Source organism: Ascaphus truei, chromosome 14, assembly GCF_040206685.1.
Source record: "Ascaphus truei isolate aAscTru1 chromosome 14, aAscTru1.hap1, whole genome shotgun sequence".
Taxonomy (NCBI): Eukaryota; Metazoa; Chordata; class Amphibia; order Anura; family Ascaphidae; genus Ascaphus; species Ascaphus truei.
The window spans coordinates 14,218,994-14,233,467 of record NC_134496.1 but is presented as its reverse complement, the minus strand read 5'-3'; the positions used below and the strand labels follow the sequence as shown (position 1 = coordinate 14,233,467).

General features: G+C 43.8%; 1 protein-coding gene across 4 annotated transcripts in view; it reads left to right on the top strand.

Moving 5' to 3' along the window:
- Positions 1 to 14,474, top strand: part of LOC142465635 (neurexin-2-beta-like) — a 138,562-nt gene that overhangs the window by 90,072 nt on the left and 34,016 nt on the right. For all 4 annotated transcript variants that reach the window (XM_075569758.1, XM_075569757.1, XM_075569760.1 and 1 more), the window contains one exon: positions 8,480 to 8,802. In XM_075569758.1, the coding sequence (XP_075425873.1) occupies positions 8,480 to 8,802 (323 nt within the window). The remainder of the gene's footprint in view (positions 1 to 8,479; positions 8,803 to 14,474) is intronic.

Below are 14,474 nucleotides of genomic sequence, written 5' to 3'. Positions count from 1 at the left end.
TGTGTATTGGAGAAGGTGTTCTCGTTCGGCTTGTAGTGCAGGTGTGATAGTTTTGGTACAGTAATAGTATGTATGTATATATCTCTTTATTTATTTAGTGCCATTAATGTACATAGCGCTTCACAGCAGTAATACACGTGACAATCATATAAATAACAAATAATACAAATAACACATAAAGGGAATAAGTGCTTCAGACATAAAAGTAACATTTAGGAAAAGGCGTCCCTGCTCCGAAGAGCTTACAATCTAATTGGTAGGTAGGGAGAACGTACAGAGACAGTAGGAGGGTCTTTGTACTGTACATGTCTTCGGCTTGTATCCCTTTTTTCTGAATGATTCAGTCAGGGTTGTGAGGTGTCTGTTTCTGTTTCTAGTGCCAGAGAATATGTATTTTATTAAGATTTTCAGTTATAAAATGTAAAGGGCAAAAAGGATAAAGATAAAAAAAGGTACAGACAATAAAGGGGTACAGAAAAAAGGGGACAACAACAACCATCTTGTACAGAGATTTTCATACAATGAGTTTACAGAAACATATATATATATATATATAGTTTATATTTTAAAAGCAGATAGTACTTCTCAGGGAGCCCTCTCTCAATCCTTTGCCCTCATTATTTCCCGTACGTCTTCTGCTCTTGGCTCTCCATCGTTCTGCCCTGCTCAGTTACCCACTCCCGTCCCATGGTTCCCATGTCCTATAGAATGTCTATGTTGTATGATTTAGGAATGACGTACGTTTCTCTGTAAGCTGGACCTCATTTATTCTCCTAATGACTTCTCTTCTAGAGGGAGTGTTTTCACCCACGCCGCTGCCACTGCGTATCTCTCTCCCGTTAATGTGTGTGAAATTAATTTGCGGCTGGGGTCATATTCTCTAATGGTTTGGCTAAAATGATGACAATTGGATCTAATGGAATTGCAATGCTCAGCGCCTCCTTTCTTAGATTCTGTATCTTTTTCCTGTAGTTCTGTATTGCCGGACAAAACCACCAAACATGTGACATATTCGCTATCTGTCCACACCCTCTCCAACATCTATCTGACGCTTCTGGATACATCTCTCAATCTCTTGGGGATGTAATACTATCTGAGCATGATTTTGTAGATTTATTTTGTTACTGTGCAAATAGATATTTTACCCGCGTTACCTCCCAGTCCTCTCTTGGTATTTCCGTTTGAAAGTCCAGTGACCATTGTTCCATGTATTTGTAATCTGGAGTGTATTTTATCAGAACTAGGCCTCGACCCAGGGATGATATTAACCCTTTTTGATACTTTGTTATCCTGCATAATTCTTCGAATAATGTGGTCTCTGGAAATTCCTCCTCCCTTGGGTGCTTTTGCTTTATAAAATGGCGAGCTTGCATATATTTAAACATCTCAGACTGTGGGAGATTGTATTTCTCTCTCATTTCCTCAAACTGCATTAGTCTATCTCACCAACATCTTAGATCCACCTTTCCTTCCATAGATCAAATTCTCGCCCCTTGCATCCCCGGGGAAGAAGCTTGGGTTAGCGGACAGAAGGGTCTAGAGAACCTAGAAGGGTTTGCCAGCATCTGATATTTCTTTTGAGTAGTTTGCCAGATTTTAATGTAACCCCTATCACCTCTTTCTCAAATTATCTCCCTTGTCTGGGGCTTCTTCCTGACCACAGTAGGGAGGACCCTCCAATCGTTTATTTAAATGAGCTTTCCAGATCTACCCAACTGTGGAATTGGCTCGGCGAGTGCCAGTATATTATCTGTTTCACATGCAACTCTGCGGTATTTCTGACGTCTCAGAGCGCTTCTCTTCTCTCTTGCAGAGTCCGTTCTGACTGAAGACATTGGGATTTGCTCTTTTTCTGCTGCAAAGCGCCCTCTGCTTCTTTCAGTGCTAACTGCACTTCTAACTTTTCTTGTTCCATTTGTTGCTCCACCTTTTTTCCTTCATGAAGCTTCTCATTTCTTTCACTGACCTGATCAGTCAAATCTGAAGTCTTCTCTTTCATACTTCTGTTCTTCCTTTTTACAGACTCTAAAATATTCAGGACCCCTTTTCGTAGGCATCCTTCAATTTATACACCTCTGTGCCAAGACTGCAGGCCTCCTGGCAAGAGACTTCCAGCTCTGTACTGAAACCGCTGACCTCCTGATGAGAAACTTTTAGCTCTGTCTTGAGAGCGTGAATGTCTTTTTGAGAGATTTCCAGCCCTGTACTGAGACTGCGAATTTCTTTCTGAGAGACTCCCAGCTCTGTTCTGAGCCAGTGAAACTCCTTCTGAGACTTCAAGCTCTATAATGAGGCTGCGAGCCTTCTTCTGAAAGACTCCAGTTTCTGCCACAGGCTCCTTATAATTCTGCTTCGGGTCAGCAACGGTTTTGGCTCTGCTTCTTATCCTTGGCGGCAATCGTAGTGTTTGCCGTCTCCAGATCAGTCATCAGGTCATCCAACTCACTCTGCAAGAGATGCTCGGTTTTCTCCCAAGTTACATACTCAAGGAGAACTGGGAACAGACACTTCTGTAGCTCGGCTTTCGCTTCTCAGTCCTTTTCCAATTGTTCACGGAGGAGATAAGTCATGTCGGGCACTTTGCCGTGTGAGTCAAGGGATTGTCACTCATTTGTTCCTGGTCTGCTTCCCTGGGACGGCTCGTTGAGGGATTCCCACTGTCAGAACTGGATAGACACCGCTTCAGGGGACACTACTTCTGCCCTCTGGGGATTCCGCTATTCCCGGTACAAATCCGCTAGTCAGTCAATCTAGGCTGCAGGACATCTCGGCTACCTTCTGACCTTGCCGGGTCATCTCTGAATGTTTCTGCAACCTCCATTGTAAGCTGAGAACCTCTTTTCTTTCTCTTCTTTGTTTCGGTAGGCCTTAACGCATCAACAGTACGGAGATCACACTCATTGCTTGAATCCTCCGCAGTTTCACTGCACTCACATGCTTTGCTTGAGGCTGCAGTAACTGCCGATCATGTTCATTGTTCAGCTGGCCCACCGTTTACAACAAATGTGATCGCCAGCTACTGCAGCCGCAAGCAAAGCATGGTGAGTTACATAGTAGATGAGGTTGAAAAAAGACGTACGTCCATCAAGTTCAACCTATGCTAAATGTAGATGACAGATACTTTATCCTATATCTATACTTCCTTATTGATCCAAAGGAAGCAAACAAAAAAACCCCAGAGTCATATCATCCAATGATATCTCATAAGGGGAAAAATAAATTCCTTCCTGACTCCAAGAATTGGCAATCAGATTACTCCCTGGATCAACATCCTTCCCATGTATACTTATTTGGTATATCCCTGTATACCTTTCCTTTCTAAAAAGATGTCCAACCTTTTTTTTGAACATATCTATTGTATCTGCCATCACAGTCTCCATGGGTAATGAATCCCACACTGTAACTGCCCTTACTGTAAAGAACCTTTTCCTTTGTTGCTGGTGAAATCTCCTTTCCTCCAACCTTAAGGGATGCCCCCGAGTCCTTTATACTGCCCGTGAGTGCTGTGAAACTGCTGGGGATTTGGACAATGAGTGTGATCTCACTATGACTGATGCGTTAGGGCCTACCGAAACAAAGAAAAGAAAGAAGATACATTTACAGTCGTAGGGACACAACTAGTCCGGCTGAGGCTCACCACAGCCAAAACATACGGACATTTTGCTGTTGCGTCTCCCTCATGCTGTGCCGGCTGTACTACAGCAAACCACCAGATAAACTCTGGCTGAGCAGCCATTTTAAAAAACAATCTTTTCTCCCCACACGTGTGGGTCACCGTCTTTAGCAATCAGACTGTGACATTTATTGCTTTATTCAGCACAGTGTACCTTGTTTTTCTGCCTGAATTTGTAGCTCCTTTTCTGATCACCTCCTCACGTGGTTCTTCCGTCTTAGGCTGCGCTTATAGTGACGGCGATGCTTACTATAAGCGCACGCGACGGTGGCAATGCATTTGGTTTGATGCTATGTCGTGTCGCCGGCACTATAAGCGCAGCCTAACTCCTCTTGCGCAAGCTGTTTGTAAACAACCCCCCGCCCCCCCATAAACATTTCCCCCGATGGTCTCGGGAGACCCTTTGCAATCCAAGGGCCATCTCTCATCCCACTTCTCACACCATAGGTAGGAGCTGCGAGCAGAGGTGAAAACAGGAGACCGTTTTGGGAAAAATAATTGTAGGGTTTTATTTTGCCAAAATGCCACAAACAAAAACACCGGCTTTTCCTCAGCCAAGGTGCAGCAAAATGAAGGTTAGGGCTTTCCTGGGGCAAAGTTCAGTTGCCCAGCGTATTGAAGCCATAGAGGCCTGGTGTCCCTAGGAGGCAAGGACACGCACGTGTGGTCTGTACTCAGACCAGAGAGAGGCCCAGACTGCAGGAAGATACAGGCTTTTGAACCCTCCTAACGAGCTAGGTGAAAGATTGTTAATTACCCCAGTCTGCTCTCAGGCTGAGATTAACCAGCTCACTGCTGGACTCAGCAGCTACACATGTTTTCCCTGCATAGCTATTAGACAGGGAAACCACCCGGTCACACTGCCAATGAATGTCTATCAACATCATTAGTTTCTGATTTAGCCAACATGATCCAAATAAATGACGTTTGGGTGTAATAGACCAGAATGTGTACAGGAAAGAATGGCAGGGCTGAGATAGGGAATAATGATATAAAACATAACGATAACGTCTCCAAGTGCAAAACCAAAACTTTAAACTACTCTCTGAAGATTTCTTTATGGCTGATCTATTAAGTGGGATTTTGACAATTCGACAGCAAAAATAATTATGGTCTATGTATCAACGTAGAGAAAAGCGTGTTTATATGCACTGCGCGGTCTTTGGAGCAGATTGGCGGCAGATGTAAGAACAGTTTTATGCAGTATGTTAGACTTACGTGTACGCCACCTCAGATGTAGAGGATTTTTTTGAGGGCAAATAAAAGACAAAAAGAAAGATGCAGAGTGACGCAGAATGTGACACATCTCATGATCATCTGTGCACCATGTAACTGCTCCCCAACTCCTACTGACTCTCCCCAAGGTGCAAGCTGGGGCAGAGACGCAGAATGTGATACATCTCATTATAATCTGTGCCCCATGTAACTCCCCCAACTCCTCCTGACTCTCCCCAAGGTGCAAGCTGGGGCAGAGACGCAGAATGTGATACATCTCATTATCATCTGTGCACCATGTAACTCCCCCCAACTCCTCCTACTGACTCTCCCCAAGGTGCAAGCTGGGGCAGAGACGCAGAATGTGATACATCTCATTATCATCTGTGCACCATGTAACTCCTCCCCAACTCTTCCTACTGACTCTCCCTAAGGTGCAAACTGGGGCAGAGACGCAGAATGTGATACATCTCATTATAATCTGTGCCCCATGTAACTCTCCCCAACTCCTCCTACTGATTCTCCCCAAGGTGCAAGCTGGGGCAGAGACGCAGAGTGTGATACATCTCATTATAATCTGTGTACCATGTAACACCCCCAACTCCTCCTACTGACTCTCCCCAAGGTGCAAACTGGGGCAGAGACGCAGAATGTGATACATCTCATTATAATCTGTGCACCATGTAACTCCCCCAACTCCTCCTACTGACTCTCCCCAAGGTGCAAGCTGGGGCAGAGACGCAGAATGTGATACATCTCATTATAATCTGTGCACCATGTAACTCCCCCAACTCCTCCTACTGACTCTCCCCAAGGTGCAAGCTGGGGCAGAGACGCAGAATGTGATACATCTCCTTATAATCTGCACCATGTAACTAATCCCCAACTCCTCCTACTGACTCTCCCCAGGGTACAAAATGGGGGTTTAAAACCAGAGACAGAACATAAAACACAGACAGAGCTCAGTGCACATCCAGTGAAACTCATACACGGTACAGTGCCTAAATATATATGTATAGATATCTATTAAATAAAATGGTCTTTTAGTTTAACATTTTGGCCAAATTGTTGTAAGCCCCTGAGCCACTGCATGGCAGACCACATCTCAAGGGCTCCTAACACTAATATAAATTCTTAATAATCTGTACATTACCAGGAAGAATGATTTATAATAAATCTGTCAAAATTAGTTGCATAGTTCTAAGTCTGACTGAAGCTTTTATTAACCTGTACATTACCAGGAAAAGCACTCTGTATTAGATTTGTCACAATCAAACTGCAAGCAAGCAAGTTCCCCTGAGAGTGGGAGATGCTATGGAGTGAGCTTTTAACCATTTAAATGTGGGAGTGGGTGAGCTTTAATTAGGTAGGAGGTTGCCACCCTCAAGATGAGGGCACAATTTAGGCAAAATGCTTTGATACAGGATGGAAAGTCCTCGGTTTTGCTTGAAAAGTGCCTTAATACTTAGACCCCCTTAGATTTTTACAAAAATACTGTCATTTTATAAATGTTTAAAGTAACATTTTCCCACATGAAGGAATCACAACACTGCTCTGAGGACTGCTGCCTCAGCCTAGAGACAAACATGTAGGGTTATTTTAATTATTTGTAAGAGTGAGTTCAAGTTTCTGAAACCACTGATGCTGAAGGTGAGTGAGATCATCTTCTGATAAATGAAATTCGCTCCAATAGAGCATGAGTTGGTGAGATTCTGTTCTGGAGATCCAGAAACTAAAAGAAAGAATAAGATTCGTGGTTTCCAGACCAGAAATAGATTTATGAGACTACTGATGTCACCCATTGAGCGACATTCACTTCTGGAAATCGTTTCACTCGTGATTTGAAGAGTGGGATCTTTTTTTACTAACCACTTTTCAGTCATAGAGACCTCTACAAACATACATCCCAAATGGGTCTCGCACAGCTCACTTCACAATATGCAGGGCTTGGTCAAATGATGCTACAGTATAGAGATAGTTTTCAAACCTGCCTGGATCACTCACCAAGATTTGCCGACTGTGACATTGAGTACAGCATGTCTTCCAACAAGTAAGACTCACTCTAAGTGAGTGAGACTTAATCACATCTCTTAGACATATCTTACTCCAGTGAGTGCCACTCACTCCCATGATTGAACCTTACTCCAGATGATGCACTGGAGATGTCTTTAGATGATTGACACTCCCTCTAGCAAGGGAGACAACTAAAATTAGTAAACTTTGGTTAAAAATAAAATGTGCAATTGTCTTCTAATGAGTTTTGCTATTTTTTTCCAGACATTTCTCTTAAATGTTTTCGCAAATGGTCCTCAAGAAATGGCAGTAAATAAAGTTATGTAACCTGCACATTGCCTTTTAATGCTTGTCAAACATTTTTTTTTTTAATAAATAGCAAGAAAAGAGCATAGTCTGCCTGATTAGCGAACTTTGGTGAAAATGTCTCACATCTGTAGTTAGATGAAGACCCAACGAGTGACACTTGGAAGATAATGCTCTGAAGATCACTTCTAATGAGTGAGACTCACTTTAAATGAGTGTAACTTGTTGAGATAATCCTGAGATCTTGACAGTTGAGGTTCTGGAGGTGTCTTCCTATCGAGTGATATTTATTTCAGATGAGACGCACCTGGTCAAAAGATGTTCTGGAGACCTTATCAAATTACACTCAGTCCAAAAGATGCTCTGGAGATGAGATAAATAATACTACTGTAGTAGTCATGACTTTGGCAAATTAAGTTATGGAGATGTCCTCCAATGAGTTCCATTCATTTCAGATGAATAGGTCTTGGTGAGATGATGCTTTTGAAAGGTCTTCCATCGTGGGACTGTCTCTAAATGAGTGATTCTCAGTCACATCTCTTGCTCTGTAGTGGAACTGTCTGGAAATGATCACCTGATGCTTTAGAGATGTTTCTCAATGACACCTCCTCTAGAAAAGTAAAATATGACAAGACGATGCTCTCGAGATGTCTACCAATAATGATATTGTAATTATAGTCTAGATGTGGTCAGACTATACTCTGGAGATGTCTTCCAATTAGTCAAATTATGATATTGCAAACTTGGGCTAGATTTGGTCATATGATGCTGTAGAGATGTTTCTCAATAAGTTAGACACTATAAATGGGACTAGATCGATTGTTGCTCTTGAGATTTATGCCTGTGATGTTATGGAAAACTTGGTCTACATATGGTTAGATGATGCTCTAGAGATGTTTCTCAATAAAAGTGACAATCACACTAGATACGGTATGTGGGACTTGATCAGATGATGCCCTTAAGATGTCTACTAATAATGCTATGGTAAACTTGGTCTAGATGTGGTCAGAAGATGTTTCACAATAAGAGTGATGCTCACTCAAGATAAGTGGGACTTGAGCATATGATGCTCTTGAGATGTCTACCAATGATGCAGTGGTAAGTTTTTCTGGGTGTGGTAAGATGATGCTCTAGAGATGTTTCTTAATAAGAGTGACACTCACTCTAGATAAGTGGAACTCGGTCAGATGATGGTCTTGAGATCTATTCTTTTGTTTACCCAACACAGGCCCTTGATAAATCTCCTCTCCTTTCACCTCCTTTTCCCCCCAGGTCGGCAGCTGACCATCTTCAACAGCCAAGCGGCCATCAAGGTGGGTGGGAAGGACCAGGGGCGCCCATTCCAGGGCCAGATTTCTGGCCTGTACTATAATGGGCTGAAGGTGCTGTCCTTGGCCGCTGAGAGCGACCCCAACGTCAGGACGGAGGGCAACCTCAGGCTGGTTGGGGAGGTGCCGTCTGTCATGACTACGGAAACAACAGCCACCACGCTTCTGGCTGACATGTCCACCACCATCATGGAAACAACCACTACCATGGCCACCACCACGACGAGGAGGGGGAGGTCCCCAACCATGAGGGATAGCATCACCCAGGTGAGGAGTGGAGGGACAAGGAAGATCCTTCATGTATCTATACTGAATGAGATATATGAACAGTGTACAGGCATACCCCGCTTTAAGTACACTCACTTTAAGTACACTCGCGAGTAAGTACATACCGCCCAATAGGCAAACGGCAGCTCACGCATGCGCCTGTCAGCACGTCCTGAACAGCAATACCGGCTCCCTACCTGTACCAAAGCTGTGCGCAAGTGGGGAGACTATAGAGCCTGTTACAAATGCGTTATTTACATCAGTTATGACGATTGCAGTACAGAACATGCATCAATAAGTGGGGAAAAGGTAGTGCTTCACTTTAAGTACATTTTCGCTTTACATACATGCTCCGGTCCCATTGCGTACGTTAATGCGGGGTATGCCTGTATAACAATGCAGAGTTTCTATATATTTATAATGCACACACTGCTATGTATAATAAGGCTGAGTATCTATACACTGATAATGGGCGTGCTGTGACGTACAATAATACTATCTATAGACTGATAATAAACATGCTGGACTATATAATGGGGAGTATGTCTATACAATTATAATGAACATGCTGCACTGTAGAATGATGCTGATAATCTCTAACGACCGATAATGAACATAACCCGCTATATAATGATGCAGAGTATCTCAATACACTGTATAATTATGCTGTCTCTATACATTGATAATGAAGATGCAGCAATATCTAATGATCGTGAGTATCTTGATACTATATGTACTTCTACACCCTTGATAATAAATACTCTGCACTATATAATGATGTGAAGTATCTATACACTGATAATGAACATGCTGTGCTGTATAATTATGGAGAGTATCCCTATACAATGATCATGAACATGCAGCATCATATAATTAACACGTTGCATTGTATATTGATGGTGAGTATCTCTATGCACTGATAATGAACACGCTGTGCTGTATAATGATGCCGAGTATCTCCATGCACTGATAATGAACGCGCTGCTCTGTATAATGATAAGTATCTCTATACACTGATAATGAACGCGCTGCGCTGTATAATGATGATGAGTATCTCCATACACTTTCACACCACTAATAATAAATATGCTGCACCCTATATTAATGATAAGTATCTATACACTGATAATGCACACACTGCGCTGTATAATGATGATGAGTATATCTATACACTGATAATGATGCGGAGTATCTCTATACACTGATAATGCACACACTGCGCTCTATAATAACAGATGTGCAGATTTCGTGCGTGCGTTAACCACAAGCTCGCTTAGCGCTAAACGTCCGTGGGCCGCGTTTTCATTTCAATTACTTTCACGTTCCAAACTCGATTGAAGTTTAAAAAAAGTGTCACACACACACCCTGCACCTCTCACACACACACCCTACGCCTCTCACACAGATACACACACACCCTATGCCTATCACACACACACACGTTGTGTTGCTGCTATCTCGCCACTTTAGAAAAACGAAATAGCGACTGTTTACAATTGAATGCAATTTTTGTAATTTTCGCAGAAATTTTGGTGCCAAACGTTTGGTGAAAAGGTTCGCAGGTTTTTCAAACGGTTTGAAAATTCAATTGAGACTTCGGCTAAATCTCGATAGGTTTAGTAAGATACACGCTGCACTGTATAATGATGCTGAGTACACTATATATACAATGATAATGAACACTGCTCTGTATAATAAGGCTGAGGCTCTCTATACACTTCCCTGATAATAAGCACTGCACTATACACAGTGTTCAGAAAAACCGGGACCCCTTTTATTTTTCATCATATCTCGCCAAAAAATCACAACATTTTCATGAAAATGTGAGCAATTCTCGGTCTGTCACAGGAGATTATTACATGTAAGAAAGATATAACTTTATTTCATATTGCGCTTTTCTCCCAATGGGACTCAGTGCATTGCAATTACAGAATAGCGCTGTACGCAGCACATAGGAATGTCACAGACACTGTCCCTGCCCCGTGGAGCTTACACTCTATGTTCTTGGCGCCTGAGGCACAGGGAGATAAAGTGACTTGCCCAAGGTCACAAGGAGCTAACGCCGGGAATTGAACCTGCTTCACACTCAGTGTCTTTGTTATCAGTCAGATTTGATAATCTAATAAATGTTCTGCGGAATTGTTGGCGGCGTGATGAACTCATCACGTGCATAGTTCCAAAATGGTGTTTAGCGAAGAAGATGAGCGCGTTATAAAGTGTCGGAGACAGAGAAAGAACTCTGGTCCAAAACACTTCCATGAAATGTTTCCTGATAAAGGACGGTCGCTATGAGCACTGAAAAACTAAGTGGGATACGCTGGGTCAGCGCGTTATCGATGATGCAATCAGACCGCGGCGTTCGCGTCGGCGGGCACGCATTTCAGCTGCAGGAGGACATTTTGAACACACACTTTGAACTGAAACTTTATAGTAATCTTCGTGTTTCAGATTAGATTACAACCGCACATTATATAAAGGATGGTGGGTAAAAAAGTGACAAAAACGAAGGTGACTACACGTCCGAATTTGTGGCCACACATACCCGAGCGATGACCGCCGACTGCGCATGCGCGATGGATGTTCCAGTTTGGCGTCCTCTTTTTTTTGGAGTAGTGAAATATGGTAACCCTACAAAGACCCTCCGCCGTACAGGGTACAACAAATAAAAATATCACTTGTGAGCACATTCTCAGACAGGCCTGCAGTCCTGCCCCGCCCCATTATCTCTTAGCAGTGTAACACACTTACGCGCCACAAAGGAAAAACTCCTATTTCCCGTTTAATGAACACGCACCTCCCGCAGCGTATCTGGGACCTGTTCACATAATACAGTGACATCAATTTAGTTAACATCCGTTGATTGTCTACATTGTGCTTCTTATATAGTGTTAATCTACAGAACAGACCGACCACTGTGCAACTTTTCCATGGGGATGGAGTGAGAAATATATAAGATATGATGAAAAAACTAAAAGCGTTTGTTAATGCCCGTTGGTAAAACAGCATTTACTTTATTTATAAAAATGTTTTGCCAGGAAGTAATACATTGAGAGTTACCTCTCGTTTTCAAGAATGTCCTGGGCTTAGAGTTAAAATGACAAATAATACATGGTTACAAATACAGTTACATAAATGAGCAGGGTATACATTATATACAAGACATTGCGTGCACAGTTACAGATAATATATATTATGGGCGTATGAAACAGTTACAGACTTAAGTTTTGAAAGAATTTAGACTGGTGGCAGCTGTGAGAGTCTCCGGTAGACTGTTCCAGTTTTGGGGTGCACGGTAAGAGAACATGGAGTGATCCTTCCTCCATATTTCTAAGCGCACTCATCCCACCTTTTTAATGGCAGTTCTTGCTAAGCACCTGTAAATTACCTGTCTATTAAAGACAGCGCTCCCTCCATAAGGCTTCGGCCCCCGGTCACTGCGTGCTCCGGAGCACCAGGCAGCGCATGCACTAGTTTCAGCCGCGATATGTGGTTTGCGGTTGGGTGTCCGAAGAAGAGCAGGAGATTGCGAAGGGGGGTGGGGCGTGGCGCGGGCATGGCCATGACATCACACGGCTGGTTTGCCCTCATTGGCTGAAGCGCCGCCGCCGCAACGTGGCCAGTGCTCGGCCGACGCTCCAAGAGACATAAATCTTATTTTTCGGCAAAGACGGTTGCTCATCGCGCTTTCTGCAGGCGCGCGCAGGCAGTGACTGCGGCCGGCCCCATAGAGGGCCGTATCTTGTTCGCGCCGTGCACGCCATAGCGCGCGAAGCCGCGGGCAGTGGGGACGATGAGAGCCTTTTTGCAGGTGCAGCAGTGTTAGGACGGGTCACACCGTGACGTAGCTGTAGGTTTTAAATACTTTGGCCAAAGAATTAAACTAAATGACCCTTGCTTATGTAACAGCGTTTCCCCCACCCAATGGGAGTTTCTGCCATTACAGCGTGTGTGGTGCATGCTACCTGTTGGTAAGCAGGAGGGCTGAGTCGTCCGCCGATGTGTGTGGGGACACAGGACAGGTTTCTGGGGTACATACCCAAAGTGGTTCTCTAGCAGTGCAGCGCCTCCAGATGAATGGAGGCGATCTCCTACGGTAGAAATACTCCCTCTACTTTCACAGTAAGATCACACACCAGGCAGGAGATATATAAACAGGAACGGCTTTATTGGGTCAGCACTCACAACACGGCAGTGGCCTGCCCAATTATAGCCTCTGAGTCGGCTACCCAGCTGTACGATGGTCCCTGGACAACCACTACTGGTCAAGGGCCCCCGCAGCTGTCCTACCTCTTCCCTACCCCTCTGGCAGAGGCAGGGGAAAGGTGCACACTCACTCTCCCCAAGGGGGAAGGGGAACAGAAAAGGCCCAATGCTCAGGCACTCTGCTGTGTGACCTGCCTCTCTCAGTGGGGAGAAGCACTACTAAATTTGGGCGGCAATCACCCTTAAGTACAGCCAGGAGGAGGGCACCATGTCTGATCCAGGATTTGATATACTCAGGCCTAGTTCCACCTCCTCCCCACTCAAACTGCAGAGAGTGGGGAAAACCCATGATAGATACTGGCAGGCCTGCTCTTACCAGGGCTTACTGCCAGTGAGTGCAGGCTGGTAGCAAAGAACCAGTCCTGGCTAAACTTATAAACAGATAAGTATTTAACTATATAATATGTCACGTTAGATGCAGCACTAGGGATTTTTGTCTTTTGTTGCTTCTTATATAGTGTTAATCTGCAGAACAGGCCTACACATTTATATGGGGATTGAGCAAGGAATATATAAGATATGATGAAAAACAAAAGGGGTCCCTTTTTTTTCGTGAACGCAGTGTATATTAATACTAACTATCTATACACTGATAATGAACATGCTGCGCTCAGTAATGATTCGGAGTATCTCTGTTCACTGATAATAAACACACCACTCTGTAGAATGATACAGAGTATCTATACATTGATAGTGAACACGTTGCACTGTATAAGGATGTTAGCGATACGCAATGCATGGTGGGTCATGATCTCAGTGTCAGAGTGTGCTCTCTCCTGCAGAGGTGTGTGTGTATGTATATATACACACATACACACAACTCCTGTGGCTGGTCCCCGAGTGGTAAGCCAGACTGTCCTTCACAGAGCTTCACACACCGCAATCCCATGTTGCAAGTACCGTCGCTGGGGATCTTGACCGCCTTACACGTTTCGTTGCGTCTAAGCCACTTCTTCAGAGGCTAAAGAGCTACTGGATCCACCACTCTCTTAATGCACTGGGGTCAGCTGATGCTAATTAATTACTTATAATGTTTAATCAGGCTCCCTTTGTAGATGCACAACCAAAATACATACATAGAACAGTACAATACTGATACTTGCAACATGGGATTGCAGTGTGTGAAGCTCTGTGAAGGACAGCCCGGCTTACAACTCAGGGACCAGCCAGAGGAGTTTGGCGAAACCCTGAGTTGAGCTACAATCTGCCGGGGGACTGAGTTCAACGTGTACCGGCACTACTTCTGGTTTGCGGCTAATGCGGAAGGCACACAACGCTGACTAAACATGTGGAAGCAGTATGGAGTATACACAGCCAAGCTGGGGACTGATTGAGTATTGCACTCAGAAATGCGATGTTACCGACGTTTGTGAGTTGAACTACTGAGGTTTTTAACTGTGTAATAAATT